General features: G+C 62.7%; 1 protein-coding gene across 5 annotated transcripts; it reads right to left on the bottom strand.

Moving 5' to 3' along the window:
• Window positions 1-129: 129 nt before the first annotated feature.
• DOK4 (docking protein 4) lies at window positions 130-12,354 on the bottom strand. 5 transcript variants are annotated; one of them, XM_027619989.2, is made up of 9 exons: window positions 6,930-7,270; window positions 4,479-4,574; window positions 3,318-3,425; window positions 3,045-3,159; window positions 2,641-2,760; window positions 2,359-2,548; window positions 1,570-1,708; window positions 1,300-1,423; window positions 130-1,185 (listed from the first exon to the last, which is right to left on the bottom strand). In XM_027619989.2, the coding sequence occupies exons 1-9, from the start codon at window positions 6,993-6,995 to the stop codon at window positions 1,067-1,069; spliced, it is 1,077 nt and encodes a 358-aa protein (XP_027475790.1). In that variant the 5' UTR covers window positions 6,996-7,270; the 3' UTR covers window positions 130-1,066. The 5 variants fall into 5 exon arrangements, with proteins under 5 accessions (XP_027475790.1, XP_027475789.1, XP_027475787.1 ...); XM_027619988.2 differs by lacking the exon at window positions 4,479-4,574 and adding an exon at window positions 12,216-12,354 and having other exon boundaries at window positions 130-1,423; window positions 6,930-7,176; XM_027619986.2 differs by lacking the exon at window positions 4,479-4,574 and adding an exon at window positions 7,723-7,825 and having other exon boundaries at window positions 130-1,423; window positions 6,930-7,176.
• Between the last annotated feature and the right edge of the window lie 797 nt (window positions 12,355-13,151).

Here is a 13,151-nt window from a genome sequence, read left to right as displayed (position 1 = left end):
ACAACAAGGTCTGTTCCCACAAATCAGAACCCTAAAGTTATTTAAAAAAAAAAAACCACACACGCAACCCAATGTTTGATGGGAATAGAAAGATAGCCCTTCTGCAAGGTAGTCAATAAATACCAGCACTAGAAAATCAATTGCTTTAATTGCATTTCAGCAGGGAGCCTCAGCACCATGTGGGGAAGAGGAAAGGGGAAGGGCTCGGTTTGAGTGCTTTTGGCTGGCCAGAGGGGGGCTGCCCTGGGCAGAGGGGCTCCCTCTGCTGGGACATCACCTACCCTCGGTCATGGGGGGGTGGGCAGCAGGGGTGTTCCCCACAGCAGTCCTGCTGCAGCCTGCCCTTCGGCAGGGAAGAGCTCGGGACTGGCTACCCTCCATGTCTGGCTGAGGGAACCAGCACCCCTGCCCTTGGGGTATCTTCTCAGCCTATGAAGCAGGAAGGAGCCTAGGCAGAAATTACATTTTAAAACCAGATTTTCACTTGAGGTGTCAACCAGCGGTCACCTCTGCTTAAAAGCTCTCAAGTGCAAGGTTGCGAAGTGGCACCGTGGAAGCTCAGATCCTTCCCATGCCACACGAGGCCCAGAGGAACAGAGAAGCCACTTGCTGTCCTAGCCCCTGGGTTGCTCGGGGAGAGCCAGCAGTCCCAGCGCCAGCCTCGAGCTGTTCCCTCCTCTGGCCCCGGCAGCTCCAGCCCGTCCTGGCAGCTGGAGGGCTGCCCCACAGAGGACGGGACAGCTGCCCTCACATTCAGAAACAGCCTCGACTGGGACCTGGTCATGGGATTAAAAGTGTATGTCGTAGGGAGGGAGGGGGAAATCTCCTTAATATAGAATATGTCATAAGCCATATATATTAAAATCCTTAACAGTATACAGTCCCACAGTAGCTCCAGCCCTCACACATGCTCTGATGCTGTGGCCAGCCCTGTGCCTTTGTCCAGGCTCACCCTTGGGGGCAAGGAAGGGACAGCTTGCTCCGTTTCTCCAGGCTCTGGGCTGGCAGCCCCCAGAGGCTGTCCACGGTATGCCGTGGGCGGTCCTGCAGTGCACCAGCCCCGCTGTCACTGGGCTGGGGTCTTGGCCTCGCTGCTGTCCCCCTGGCTGGGCTTTGGCTTTAGCAGGATGAATCGGTTGAGGAGGTCTGTCTCTGAGCTGGCCTGGGCTGCCCCGTACCCCTCACCTGTGGACACAAGAGGCAGGCTCAGGCCTCGGGCAGGTCCAAGAACCCCTGCGCGGAAGGCCTTGTCCTCCACAGCCCCATGGCAGGGGAGCGGGGGGCACCGCAGGGACTCACCGGCATAGCTGGAGGCCTCAGCAATGTTCTGGGAGCCTGTGATGTGGTGCCAGTAGGCGCTGCGGGGCAGCATGGTGGTGGGCGTGCAGGGATACGAGTAATGTTCCGCGCCCTTGTTCAGCAGCTGCGGGGCAGAGCGGGCGGGGGGGGGGGGGGGGGTCCCTCCCTTCAGCTCTGGGGGCCGTGGTTTCCTCCCAGCTGTCCGCCCAACGCCCCGCCCGCCCCCTGGCTTCCCCGGCACCCTGAACTGGCTGATGCCCAGAGCCTCACCCGCACGTTCTTCTCCATCTCCAGCAGCACGCGCTTGTGTTGCTCAGCGATGGCCAGGGTGGCACTGTGGACCCGCTGGTAAATCTGTTCCCCTTCCTGGGTCTGGAAGGTGTAGAGCCCTTCCCCAGCATCGCACATCCTAGGGATGCGAGAGGCACAGAGGGCAAGGTGTTGGGGACCGCACCCCGGGCCCTCTGGGGAACAGGCAGGGCTGGTGGCCGGAGGGCTGTGCGCACAGCCCAGACGTGCCGGGCCGTTTCTGGGTACCAGATGAGCTCAGTGCTTGACAAGAACCCGCCCACTCGGTCTTCTCTCTCGCCCCTCTGGTCTGCGCACCATTAGCCTTCCACTGAGCTTTCTAGAACCAGTTTGCAGATGAGGAAACAGGCACGCAGGCAGTCAGTAACCAAGCCCAGGTCATACAGAGGATTCCACAGAGTGTAGGTCGAGGCCCGCTCGCTAGAGGATGCCCAGTCCTCACTGTAGTTCTACGAGGGGGCGTACTTTTCTGATTTCCTATTTGAAGAAACGAAGCCTCTGCCCACTGACACAACTGTAAGCCCCGGCACCCGCTCTGACTTGAGCCCAAGCAGCTTGACTTTGGTAAACAGCTGTGCCCTGGCTGCCTGCGTGAGCCTCGACGTCTTCATCTGTAAAATGGGTATCTTACATTCCCTTCTGGTTTTCTGTGCTGATAAATAACTAAAACTCCCAGCCCCGTGCGTGACAGCATGAATGGCGGCCGAGAGGCCCACAGTGGGTCAGGGCAGGGAGGCAAGAGGGTCCTACCGGCCAGCCTCGAAGGTAAAGCGCGTGGCATCCCGGCCGTAGCGGCGCAGTGAGCACAGGGGCCACGAGACGAGCTTCACGCGGGGGTTGTGTATGTCCCAGAGGTAGATGTTCTCGTGGGTGATCTGCAGCTTGCACTCGCCATACACATCCAGGTTGGGGCAGGGCAGCAGGAAGACGTTGAAGCGGTCTGCAGTGAGGGAGGAGCAGGCCTGGAGCCTCCCCAGGGGAGGACTCCCCCCCCGCCCCCCGCGCCGGCCCCTTGCCAGCGCCAGGCCTCACCTGTCTGCTCACACTGCACTCCTGGGGCCAGGAGGTCCGGCTCGCCGAGACTGATGTCATTGAGTCGCGAACCCAGACACTCCACGGACAGCGTCTTGTACCATTCCTCCGCCTCCAGCTCTAGAGAAAGCGGTAGCTCGTGCCCGCCCAGGGTCCCCCAGCAGCCCACCCCATCTGCCTCAGCTTAAAGTATTCCCACCGTGCAAGGCAGGGAGGGCAAGGCCAGTGGATCCTGCCTGCCTGTCCCACCTCATCCTGGGGACCTGCTCCCTCAAAGGCCCCCCCCCCCTTTCACCCCCACACATCATACCCAGCCGGGGCTGCTCCTGCTCTGCCTCCTCCCGATTGGACCATGACTGGCCCCGGGGGAGGCTGGATGGAAGCCCACAGCCCCAGCTCCTCACCTGAGTCGCAGGTGAAGGTACGCGCCGAGTCGTCAGTGAATATGATGGCCACCGCCTGCCTCTTGGTCTCCTTGGGGAGCCGCGTGACACACTTGACGTTGCTGATCTCGGTCACCTGGGACAGCGTCCACAAGGGACTGAGCCATGCTGGAGCGCCACCCTCTACATCCCTCCCCAGTTGTGCCAGCCCCAGGAGGGTGCTCGCGGACCTCAGCATGCAGCAAATCATCACTGCTTACAGACTGGGGGAGCTAGGGCCCAAGCCCCCCTAACCTTGGGGCAGCCTCGGAGGCACACTGATTTCTCATCCGGATACTTCTCCAGCCGCTGGGGCCCCTTGCTGGAGGATTTCCGGAACACCAGCCAGCACCTCCGGTAGATCTGTGGGGTGAGAAAAGATGGTGGGGGGGGGGGGCGCGAATCAGGCCTCCCGGGACCATTCCCACCCAAATGGCCCTGAAGTTACCCATGCCTACCGCAGGGGGCAGTGCTACCCAGCCTTCCCCGGAGACCCAGCCCAGGAGAAAACCTGGGGATGGCAGACACCAGCAGTGACACCCCCTTGGGGGACGGCCCCCTCCCCAAATTGAGAAAGCAGGCATTTCTTCGCTGGCTCTGAAAGACTGTTCCACAAAAGGTGCTCTGAATCACCAAGTACTGTGCGCTCAGCTCTCAGCTTAATATAAACAGCCAACCAACATTCATTGAGTGCTTCCCATTTGTACTTAGCACTCTTCACAGTTAACCTCAGGGTCACTCTGGAGGTTGGTTTATCATCTGCACTTTACAGATAGGGAACTAAGGCACCAAGAAGTTAAGTCACAGCTGATAAATGTTGGGGCCATTATTTTTAAAAGGCTGGCTCGGCCCACAGCTGATACTTGGAGCCCACTGCATAAACATGCTGTCCAGGACTAGGCCGTGTCAGCCACAACGGAGGGAGTGTCCTAGGGACAGGGGTTAGACCCTTGCCTGGGCTCCCAGCCTGCACACTACCCTGGCCCTTGTCCTCAGAGCCGGTGGAGGGCTCTGGATGTGGGTCATACCTGCCCCTCCCATCCCTGGCCGCCCTCTCTTCATTCTCTGACACCCTGGAGTGGAGGGGGCCAGGATTAGTTCCCTGTTCCAGTTGGGAGGCCAGAGGCTCTCAGGTAAAGGGGTAGTGCCAAGAACCTGGGGCCACCCCAGAGCACGGGGCCTTCCCAGGCAGGGCCCCCTCCTGTCCAACCCCACCGATGACCCTGTGCCTGAAACCGCCTACATTCTCTGTAGCTTCCCGCACTCCTCCTGACAGGCAAGGAGCCAGGGGCAAACGGGCTTGGCAAAGCCCCTGAGGGGAGGCCCAGCCACCTGCCGAGGCTGCTGACTTTTCCTTCCCAGCGCCCTCAGTCCCAGGCTCTCTCCCAGCCCAGAGTCTGGCCGGGATGCACCTACTGTGTCAACGAGCACTCCAGAAGCCTGGCACAGCCCATTCCCAAGGAATCTCCGCTTCACCCTCTCACTGGCAACCGTAGGGAGGCTGAGGGGAGCCTGAGGGGAGCCAGAGCAGAGGAAGCAAGGGGGCCACAGCCCGAAGCCCGCAGCCCCTCCACGGCCCGCTCTGCCATGCGGCCACCAGGTCCCCATGCCAGGAAGCCACTCAGAACCATTAATGGCTCCTATCTGGGGCTCTAGGAGGTATGTCTGCCCCCGTCCGCATGGCCCTGGCGCCACCCCTGGCCTGGCCACCTAAACCACAGCAGCTCCAGCTCTCCGCGGGGCAGCTCCTCTAGGACAGACTGTGTTTTCCTCTCAGAATCTGCCCTCCCATCCTGGTAACCTTGCTAGCACAGCTCTGCTAAACAAGTGAATAACCATACGGAGAGCCCGCGAATGAACGCAGGGACCAGTGAATGAAGGCAGCCGGCCCTGCTATGGCCTACCAGCTTGGGCTGCGTGCAGCCTGCACCCTGCAGCCTGCGGTGTTGGGGCAGAAGGCCCAGGGGCCGGAGCACCCTGGTTGCCTGGTTACAGACAGATACACACATACATACACACGCACGCACGCACGCACAGCCCCAGGGAGCCACTGTGGCTCAAGAGCCCGCTTTCCCCACTTCTCATGGTCTTTGATCAGCACTTCCGAACTCTGCCATAGCTCTGCCAGAGGAAGGCACTGGCGGGGAGACGGGTCTGCCCCCATCTCTTTCCGGCCCTCCCACCTCACCTTTGTGAGCTGAGAAGGGCTGCCCTGGGACAAGGATGCCCGAGTGACTGAGCCCCTCACATCAGACCTGCAGGGGGAAGCTGAATCCCCCAGGCAGAGGGAGACCCAAATTGGGTCTGGCCACAGCCCACACCCCGGCTCCCAGGGCCTTGCTGTGCCCACCTGTAGGCCACTTCGTTCCCAGGTCTCCTCCTGGAACAGGTCCGATACTGAGCCCAAGTGGCTGCCTCAAGGGGCTTGCCTTTCTGGTAAGCTCTGGCCAGTACAGGGCCTTGGCCCAGGTCGCCCCTGGCGACCAGCTAGACCCAGGCCCACAGGAACGAGGAGCCATACTAGAAGCTGGGCCCCTACTCCCTTGGGCCCCCACCTCAGCTTCAGCTTCTTTCCTTGTTCTGTGCGCCAGGTGGGCTCCATCCCTCTCTCAGCACAACAGCAAGGTGGCTGATGCCCACCAGGGCCCCGTCTCCCGGGCTGGAACCCAGGCTGGGATACAAATTCAAATCCGGCCAAGCCTCCCGACATGCCCACAGCTCAGCCACTGCACTCAGCCTGGACAGAACACACCCCACAGGGGCCGGCAGGGCCACAGAAGGGGAGGAGGGGCAAGAACCACCCTTAGCTCTAAGGCCAGCCATGTTCAGTCTGGTACCCAGGCGGGGAAGCCATATCAGAGCTCTCTTCCTCCCCCACCGCACTCAGGCTGAGCCAGGAAGCCTTGAGCACTCTGATCCCACCCCACCCCCATCAGGGCAATGGGGGAGCGGAGGAAGAGAGAGACGGGGAAGGGGGGTGGCGGGAAACACAGACTTGGGCCAACTCCGTCGGGAGGGTTACCTTCCTACTGGGGAGGGTGCGGCTACCAGGGCCCCCCCGCATTGGAGGTGGGGGAGGGTCGGCAGGGGGAGAGAGGCAGCTCTTGGACAACCTCACCAAGATCATTGAGTTGGTCCCCGGAGCCCCTGCTCAGGCCCTCCGGGGCGGGCGGAAGAGGTGTGTCTGAGGCCTCATCCCCACACACCCGTTGAGCCCCCAGCTCTGGGCCAAGCACCCTGCGAGCAAGGAGCCACCGCCAACAACTTGGAGGAAAGCCGCCTGTCCCAGAGCCACTGGCCATCCTGCACTAAGTTCCCATTCATAAGCCACATGAATACCAGCTTCTGCACCCTCTGCGCCCTCCCACCACTGCCCTGCCCCGCGGCGACCACTCTTCTTTCCCAACACTTCCCTAACAGTGAGAGCAATAACCAAAATAAATACCGAAGGAGCCGCACACAGAAAGCCACGGGCGGCTGGGGGAGACAACGGACTTAAAAGAAAAGAGGCCAGGCGAGGGGAGGGGAGACGCGCGGAGGCGAGGCCGCGAGGCGGCCGGGGCCGGGGGAGGCGGGTCTCCGCTCCGACGTGGCCCCGCAGCCGCCGGCCGGGCCACAACTTCAACAATGGCAGGGGAGTCGCCTGCCCGTCGGCGGCCACCGCTGGCCCAGCCGGTGGGACGCCGGCCACAGCCGGCTGTGGGGGGTGCGCAGGCAGCACATGCCGGGCAGCCGCCGGCCACAAACCTCGAGACGACGAGTGTGCGACGCCGGCCCCGCGGGCACCCCCCCCCCCGGGGCTCCCCCCGCCACGGGCTCCCGGCCGGCACTGCCCCCCCCACCCCCACCCCCGGCCCGGCGGCTTACCCCCAGCTTCCTGCTCTTCATCTTCACGTAGCCTTGCTTGACGATGTCGTTGAAATTGGTCGCCATGGTCTCCCCCCCCGTGCCCAGCCGGGGCGCCGGCCCGGGCGCGGGGAGGGCTGCCCAGGTGGCCTGGGTTTCCGGATCCTCCTATCACCTGTTCCAGACGCTCCGTCGGCGGGGCCGCGCCGGCCGCTCCTCACCTCGCCCGCCTCAGCATTGTTCTAGCAGTTCCTCTGCCCGGCGCCGGCTGGAAAGAAGAATGACAGGGAGATTAGACAGTGACATCTTTCTCTTCCCCTGGCTGTCTCGCTCTTTTTTTCCTTCCTCTTCCCACACTGCTCCCTCCCTCCGCCCGCCCTCCTTCCTTCCCTTCCCTCCCCACCCCGGGACGGCAGAACCATTCAGGAAAACCGAGGTGGAGGCCACAGCGAGGAAAATGGTCCAGCCCAGTCCCCTCCCTCACGGCTGGGGCTGGCGGTTAACCCCTTCCTGGGAGGCCTGGCGCTGGCTCCCACTGTGGAGCTCTGGACAGAGGGAGGTGGCCCGGGAGCTGCGGTCCCGTGTCCCATCTCCCGTTACAACTCTGGAGCAGACTTAGGGTGACCGGCCCAGGGCCAGGCCCCCTCCCGTGCCCAGGAACCTCACGGGAGAGCCTTCCAAGAGTGGGGAGGCGGGGGTTCCCAGGAGATGGCACAGTCTGGGGTCTGAGTGAACCCCCCACTCCCCGAGGTTCGTTCAGGACAATTTGCCTTGTCAATCTCAGGAGACCCCTCTGCCCCACCCCATTCTATACCTGGTTCTCTCCAGCCCCAGGAGGGAGGCTGCCAATCAAGCCCACTCAGGCCCTCCTCCTGGCCCCCGGAACTCTTCAGCAGCTCCTCTGGGTGCTGCTTCCTGGGTGGGAGGGCAGAGTCCGGTGGGGCGGGGCGGGGCGGGCCCCCAGATAAGCCTGAGGAATGTGCTGGGCCGGCTGGAGGTGGCCACTGTGGAGGCAGTCACCTGGGCCCGGCACTGTGCTAGGAAAACCGGCTGGTCTGCAGGGGCGCGGGCGCTGCAGTGCCCCACGTCCTGAGCATGGGCGGGAGTTAATTACAGAGAGAACCAGCAGTCACCCGGCCCTGGGGCTGAGGACACAGCTAGAGAGCCGTGAGGAGCACCAACGGGGATGCCAGCAGGGCCGCTCAGAAGCGGGCAGATAAACACATAGCTGGGACGCAGACTAGGGGAGGCGGGGGTGTCTCAGCAATGACGTGGTCCAACATACCCGTTCTACAGGTGGGGAAAAGAAAGTTGCCCGGAAAGGATAAGCAGCATGGCTAAGGTCACACAGCAAGTCTAGGGCGCAGCCAACAATGAATGAGAAATCTCGGAGCGGGTGATGGAGGCAGGCCCAGCGGGGGTGGGAATGTCCTGTGGCCACCCCCGGCTGCCTACCAGCACCGAAGCCCTCTCTGCCCCCAGGCGCAGCAACACGGCCCCCTGTGTCTCCAGGATTGCTAGGTGGGAATGCGGCACCATTTCTGGGGTCCGCTGGGTGTCTGTGCCGTCAGGATGAAGCCCTGGGGCCGGCGTGCTGCTGGATCTGCCAGCAACGTGGCATTAATTCCTCTCCCGAAGGACTGCCTGCTGAGTCCTTAACAAGGAACAGATGGGCCTACCCCAGTGGGCACACACAAACAAGGGGAGGGGCGGAGAGGGTAATGCTCCCCCAGCCTACCTGTACCTGACGGCCTCTTCAGCACACCCTCAGCTGCCTTCCTGCCCACTCACTCCCGCCAGCCCAGCCCCCTGGGGTCCAAGACCCTCCCAGATGGGACACCCCAGGGCTCTGCTTTCCGCCTGTAAAGTCTGGTCTAGGCTCCCCTCCCCAGCACTGACCCCAAGCAGCCCTGCCACACCTGGGCTCTGGCCGGCAGAGACTGGAAAGTCGGCGAGGAACCCCCTCCGTAAAATTCCCCTCCAAGATGACAGCAGGCTAGCCACTGGCCACAAGGCCTCTGGGTTCACTCAAGGCAATCTGGGATGTGGCCCAGCCAGGAATGTGAATCTAGCGGCCTGGCGGCTCTGGGTACCCACTTCACTTCTCTGTGCCTCAGTTTCCCCATCTACTTTCAAAGAGGAAATAAATCCATGGGCATCTGTCTGCCCACTTGGGACCCAGAGCTTCCGCCTTGAAAACTTTTAAAGGCTATGAAACGACCATAACCAAGCCTTCCACCTGCCCAGTGCAGGCCCCTTGTCACGGCTCCATCGACTGGCTACCTTCCCAAGCGACTGTGATGCCAAGCTCTCAGCAGCACTGCCGTGTCTGTCTATGCATAGGCCCACGCCCCAGGCCCTAGAGTCAGCCCCGCAGAAATAAACCAGCGGAAGAGCAAGCTGACACGGGAAGCCTGGGTGGCAAAGGGCTTGGCAGCTCACCTGGCCACACTCAGTCCCTAATGGAGTTTGCAAGCCCAAGGCCCAGCCTGGGAGCCACAGGGGTACAGCAAAGGGGAGTAAGGGAGGGAGGGGGAAAGGCCAACAGGTGGACCCACAATTCTGACGGGCAGCGGGATCAGGCGTGGGGGGTACCCAGCACGACCACATCCCCCTGAGGGACTGCAAAGCGTGAAGCTGGAGAGGGAGGCCCTGGCAGGGAGTGTGGCTCCGTGTTGCTCGCAAGGCCAGGAACAGGGCTGAGGCCACTTTCCCCATCACTGCTGAGCTCCCACCTGCTCTGCCTCTCACGAGCCCGCCCGCGGCCGGGAAGAATGCCCCACTCCTGCAAGGCCTGAGGTCTCGGGCCTGGGAGCTCGGCTCCAAACACCCAGAAAAGCTAAGCAGAGTGCCCAGCAGGGCCCCCCATTCCCCCCTCCCAGCTTGGCGTCAACATGGCCGCTCAACCAGACATAGGACCCACCCTGAGCCGGGCCACTAAGGACTCCTGTCCAGAGAGGGCCCTTTCCCCAGCTCTCCCCAGGAAGGGCAGGGGTCCTGCGGGGCAAGGGCACAGGGACTCCCTGGTGCCCAGCAGAGCGGCGGGGACAGGGCCCATGCCCACCTGCCCCCTAGGGCAGTGGCTCAAAGCATGCCCTCCCTGCACGTGGATTCTGCCTGGGGGCTTTGGCTCCCGGACAGTCGGCAAAGTAATGGCTGAGCGGGAGCGGCTGCCTGCCTGGCTGGGCGCCCCCACCCCAGGACAGATAGGATCCTATCAGGGCTTCAGGGACAGCCCTACCTGCACCCGCTGTCATCTCGCCATCTCACCCCCTGGCAAAGATGCTATCGGCATCGGCAGGATTCTCTCCGGCACCAGGGACATTTCCCATCACCTGTACTGGGGCCCTCTCTCCCCCAGCGTGATGGTTATCAGGGGCCAGGACAGGATTCCCCCATCCTACCCTCTGCCTCCACCCCTGCAAACCCCCTCACGGGGAACCACCGCCCCTAACACGGCAGGTCTCATCCCTGGACAGATCTGGACAGAAAGGAACAGAGGGAGGAGGGAACATCTGCACAGCCACGGTGTCCTGGGCCCTTAAGTCAGGAAGGTGATGCTATGCTGGCACACAATGCCACCCTGCTCTCTCCTGGTCCCTCGCCCAAGGCTCTGGCCTCATCTCCCCCTGCAATGTACGCATGGGCGCCTTCTATCCGTTCCTCAACATGCCTAAATCCTTCCCATGCAGGACCCCTGCACTTGCTGTTCCATGCCTACAACACTGTTCCCTCAGACGGTCCAAGGTTCATTCTATCGCCTCATTCAGGTCTCAGCTCAAACGTCACCTCCTCCGAGAAGCCTTCCCTGACCACCCTGGCCAAAGAAGCCTGCCAGTCAGTCTCCATCCAGCCCCACTGTCTTCCATCACACACATCGCTATAGGGTTGTCTTGTTCCCTCATCTCTTCCTTTGCTGCTTGGCCACTCTCTGTCTCCTAGAACACTCTAGAACATCAGTGCCTTGTCTGTCTAGTTATATATAGCTCCATCCCAGGGCACAGACTCGTGCCTAGTGCAGAGTAGGTGCTCAGTAACTGGGGACTGAAAGCATATATTGTCTCCAGGACTTGTCCTCCTCACCATCCCTCCCACCACCACTCAGATCCACCTGGCAAGACCCAGCTCAGCTTCCAGAGGCCTGTAAGTAGCGATGGGCTCCCACTTCCCTCGGTCCCAGGGCTTTCACAGGGCTGTCATGGCCAGCAAACTGTTGTTCCTGGAGAACCAGCCAGGCCCCAGACCCAGTTGAGTTAAAGCTGCCTCGGGGGAGAGGGTACCGCTGACACTGCATCCAGGCCTGGCCAGGCTGCCCCCTCCTTGGTCAGAGTTGTAGAGTGCCCTGCCCAGGAAGGAAGATTGAAAAGTAGGCAGCACCCAAGCACACAGAGGCAAGCAACTGGGTGGGAAGGGGCCCAGCTCCTGACAACCCATCCTGGAAGGGGGGAAGAAATGGCCTGCGCTTGAGCCCCATCTCTCTGCAAGGCGCTGGAAAAGAATCTGCACTAAACAAGACCAGCCTCTAATCACTGCCATGAATCCTGCTGGGCCTCTCTCACTGCCCTTGACTTGCAGCCCCCTAAACCCCAAATGCTCCATCCAAGTATCCTGGCAACTGCCCTGCACCCACAACTTGGGACTGGCCTGCACAGAGGCCCTGCTCTGCCCACATCACCCAGGTGCTCAGCCTCTGTACATCCCTCTTTGCAGTGACAAAAAGCATTTAACTGGAAGCAGGGCCTTGGGGGCTCCGGGGGGGAAGGTGGGCAGTCCCCCAGGGCCAGGGGAGGAAGGTTCAAGGAAAGGAGGGGAGCTGGCCATGAGTTTAAGTTGTAGGATAACAACCATTTGCAGGTGGGGGTGGGCAGTGAGCAGCTGGGGTAGAGAAGTCTCTTGGAATTTGGGGGAGCTGAGAGCAGGCCATGGGGAGCAGGAAAGTGGGGAGGATGAGGGCTGCGATGGGCTGGGATATCCCCTTGGGGATGGCAGGCCCAGAACAGCGAGCACAGGGGCCTGGGCGTCTCCGACGGCTGGTGTGGGGCAGGGGTGAGGGCAGGCCCCGACCTGGGCTCCACTGGCGGGGAGAGCTGGGGTAGGTGGAGCTCGGGGAGAGTTTCAGGGGCCCGGGTGGTGGGGGGGGGCGGCCCGGGGGGGGGGCGCTTTTACGGGCGGGTCCCCGAGGGCCCCTCCGCCGACGGGGTAGGTAGGTCCCATGGGCTTGGAGAGTTCCCGGGCTGGAGTCGCCCAGGGTCTCGCGGGCTCGGGCGCGGCCTAGGCCCCCTCCCCGCCTCGCGCCCCCCAAGTTACCTGGGCGCCAAGGCCCGGGCCCGGGGCGCTTGCTCGGCGGGCGGCGGGCCAGGCTCATGCCCGCGTCACGGCGCGGCCGGCGGGGGCAGCGGGGCGGTGGCGGCGCCGCTCCGGGTGTGGAGCGCGAGGGAGGCGCGGCCGCCGGGCTGGACTCCGGCAGAGACTCGACTGCGTTGCGCCAGCCGCCGGCGTCCCGCCCCGCCCCGCCCCGCCCCGCCGCCCCGAGGCCCTGTCCCGCCCCGCCCCACCGCCCCCGAGGCCCGCCCCCGCCGTATTCCTCCGAGCCGCGGGACACTGGCTTCAGCCCCGGCCCACACAGCTCGCCGGCGCCGCCCCTTCAGCTCGCCCTCCGTAACCTGCCCAGCCCCACCGCACCTCCCTGGGTCCCCAGTCCCAGCCTCCTATCGCCTCCCAGCCCCTGAAAGCTGAACCCTAGAACAGCTCCCAGCCCCCAAATCTCAACCCGCAATTCCTTCAGGAATTGCGCGCGTACAGACACACACACACACACACACACACACACACACACACACACACACACACACACACCCATTGCTCCCCTATCCCCAGTAGGACTCCCAGGTCCCTCCAAGCCCAACCTCCCCAAAATCTCCTCAGCGGTCCCCCCAACCCTCCACACACACACTCCGGCAGCGGCGACAGCACCTCTACCCCAGAGGTCCGCTCCCCTAGCAGTCTGCCAGTCTCTCCCTCCCCTGGCCTCCACTCTACCTCAAAACACCCAGTACTCCCATTCTCAGTCCCTCAGACTTTGGCCTTAAGTTCAAACCCCATTCCTCTCTGTCACCCCCCAGCACACGCACCCACCTCCTGCCTGCCCCTCAGGCCTGTCGTGCGGGTGTCCTGTGGCTGACCTGCTGGAATCTCAAACCACAGGCCTCCTCAGCTGTGCCAGGCAGGGATGAGGACCTAGGG

Source organism: Zalophus californianus, chromosome 17 (assembly GCF_009762305.2).
Source record: "Zalophus californianus isolate mZalCal1 chromosome 17, mZalCal1.pri.v2, whole genome shotgun sequence".
Lineage (NCBI taxonomy): Eukaryota > Metazoa > Chordata > Mammalia > Carnivora > Otariidae > Zalophus > Zalophus californianus.
This window is presented reverse-complemented; position numbering and strand designations above follow the sequence as displayed.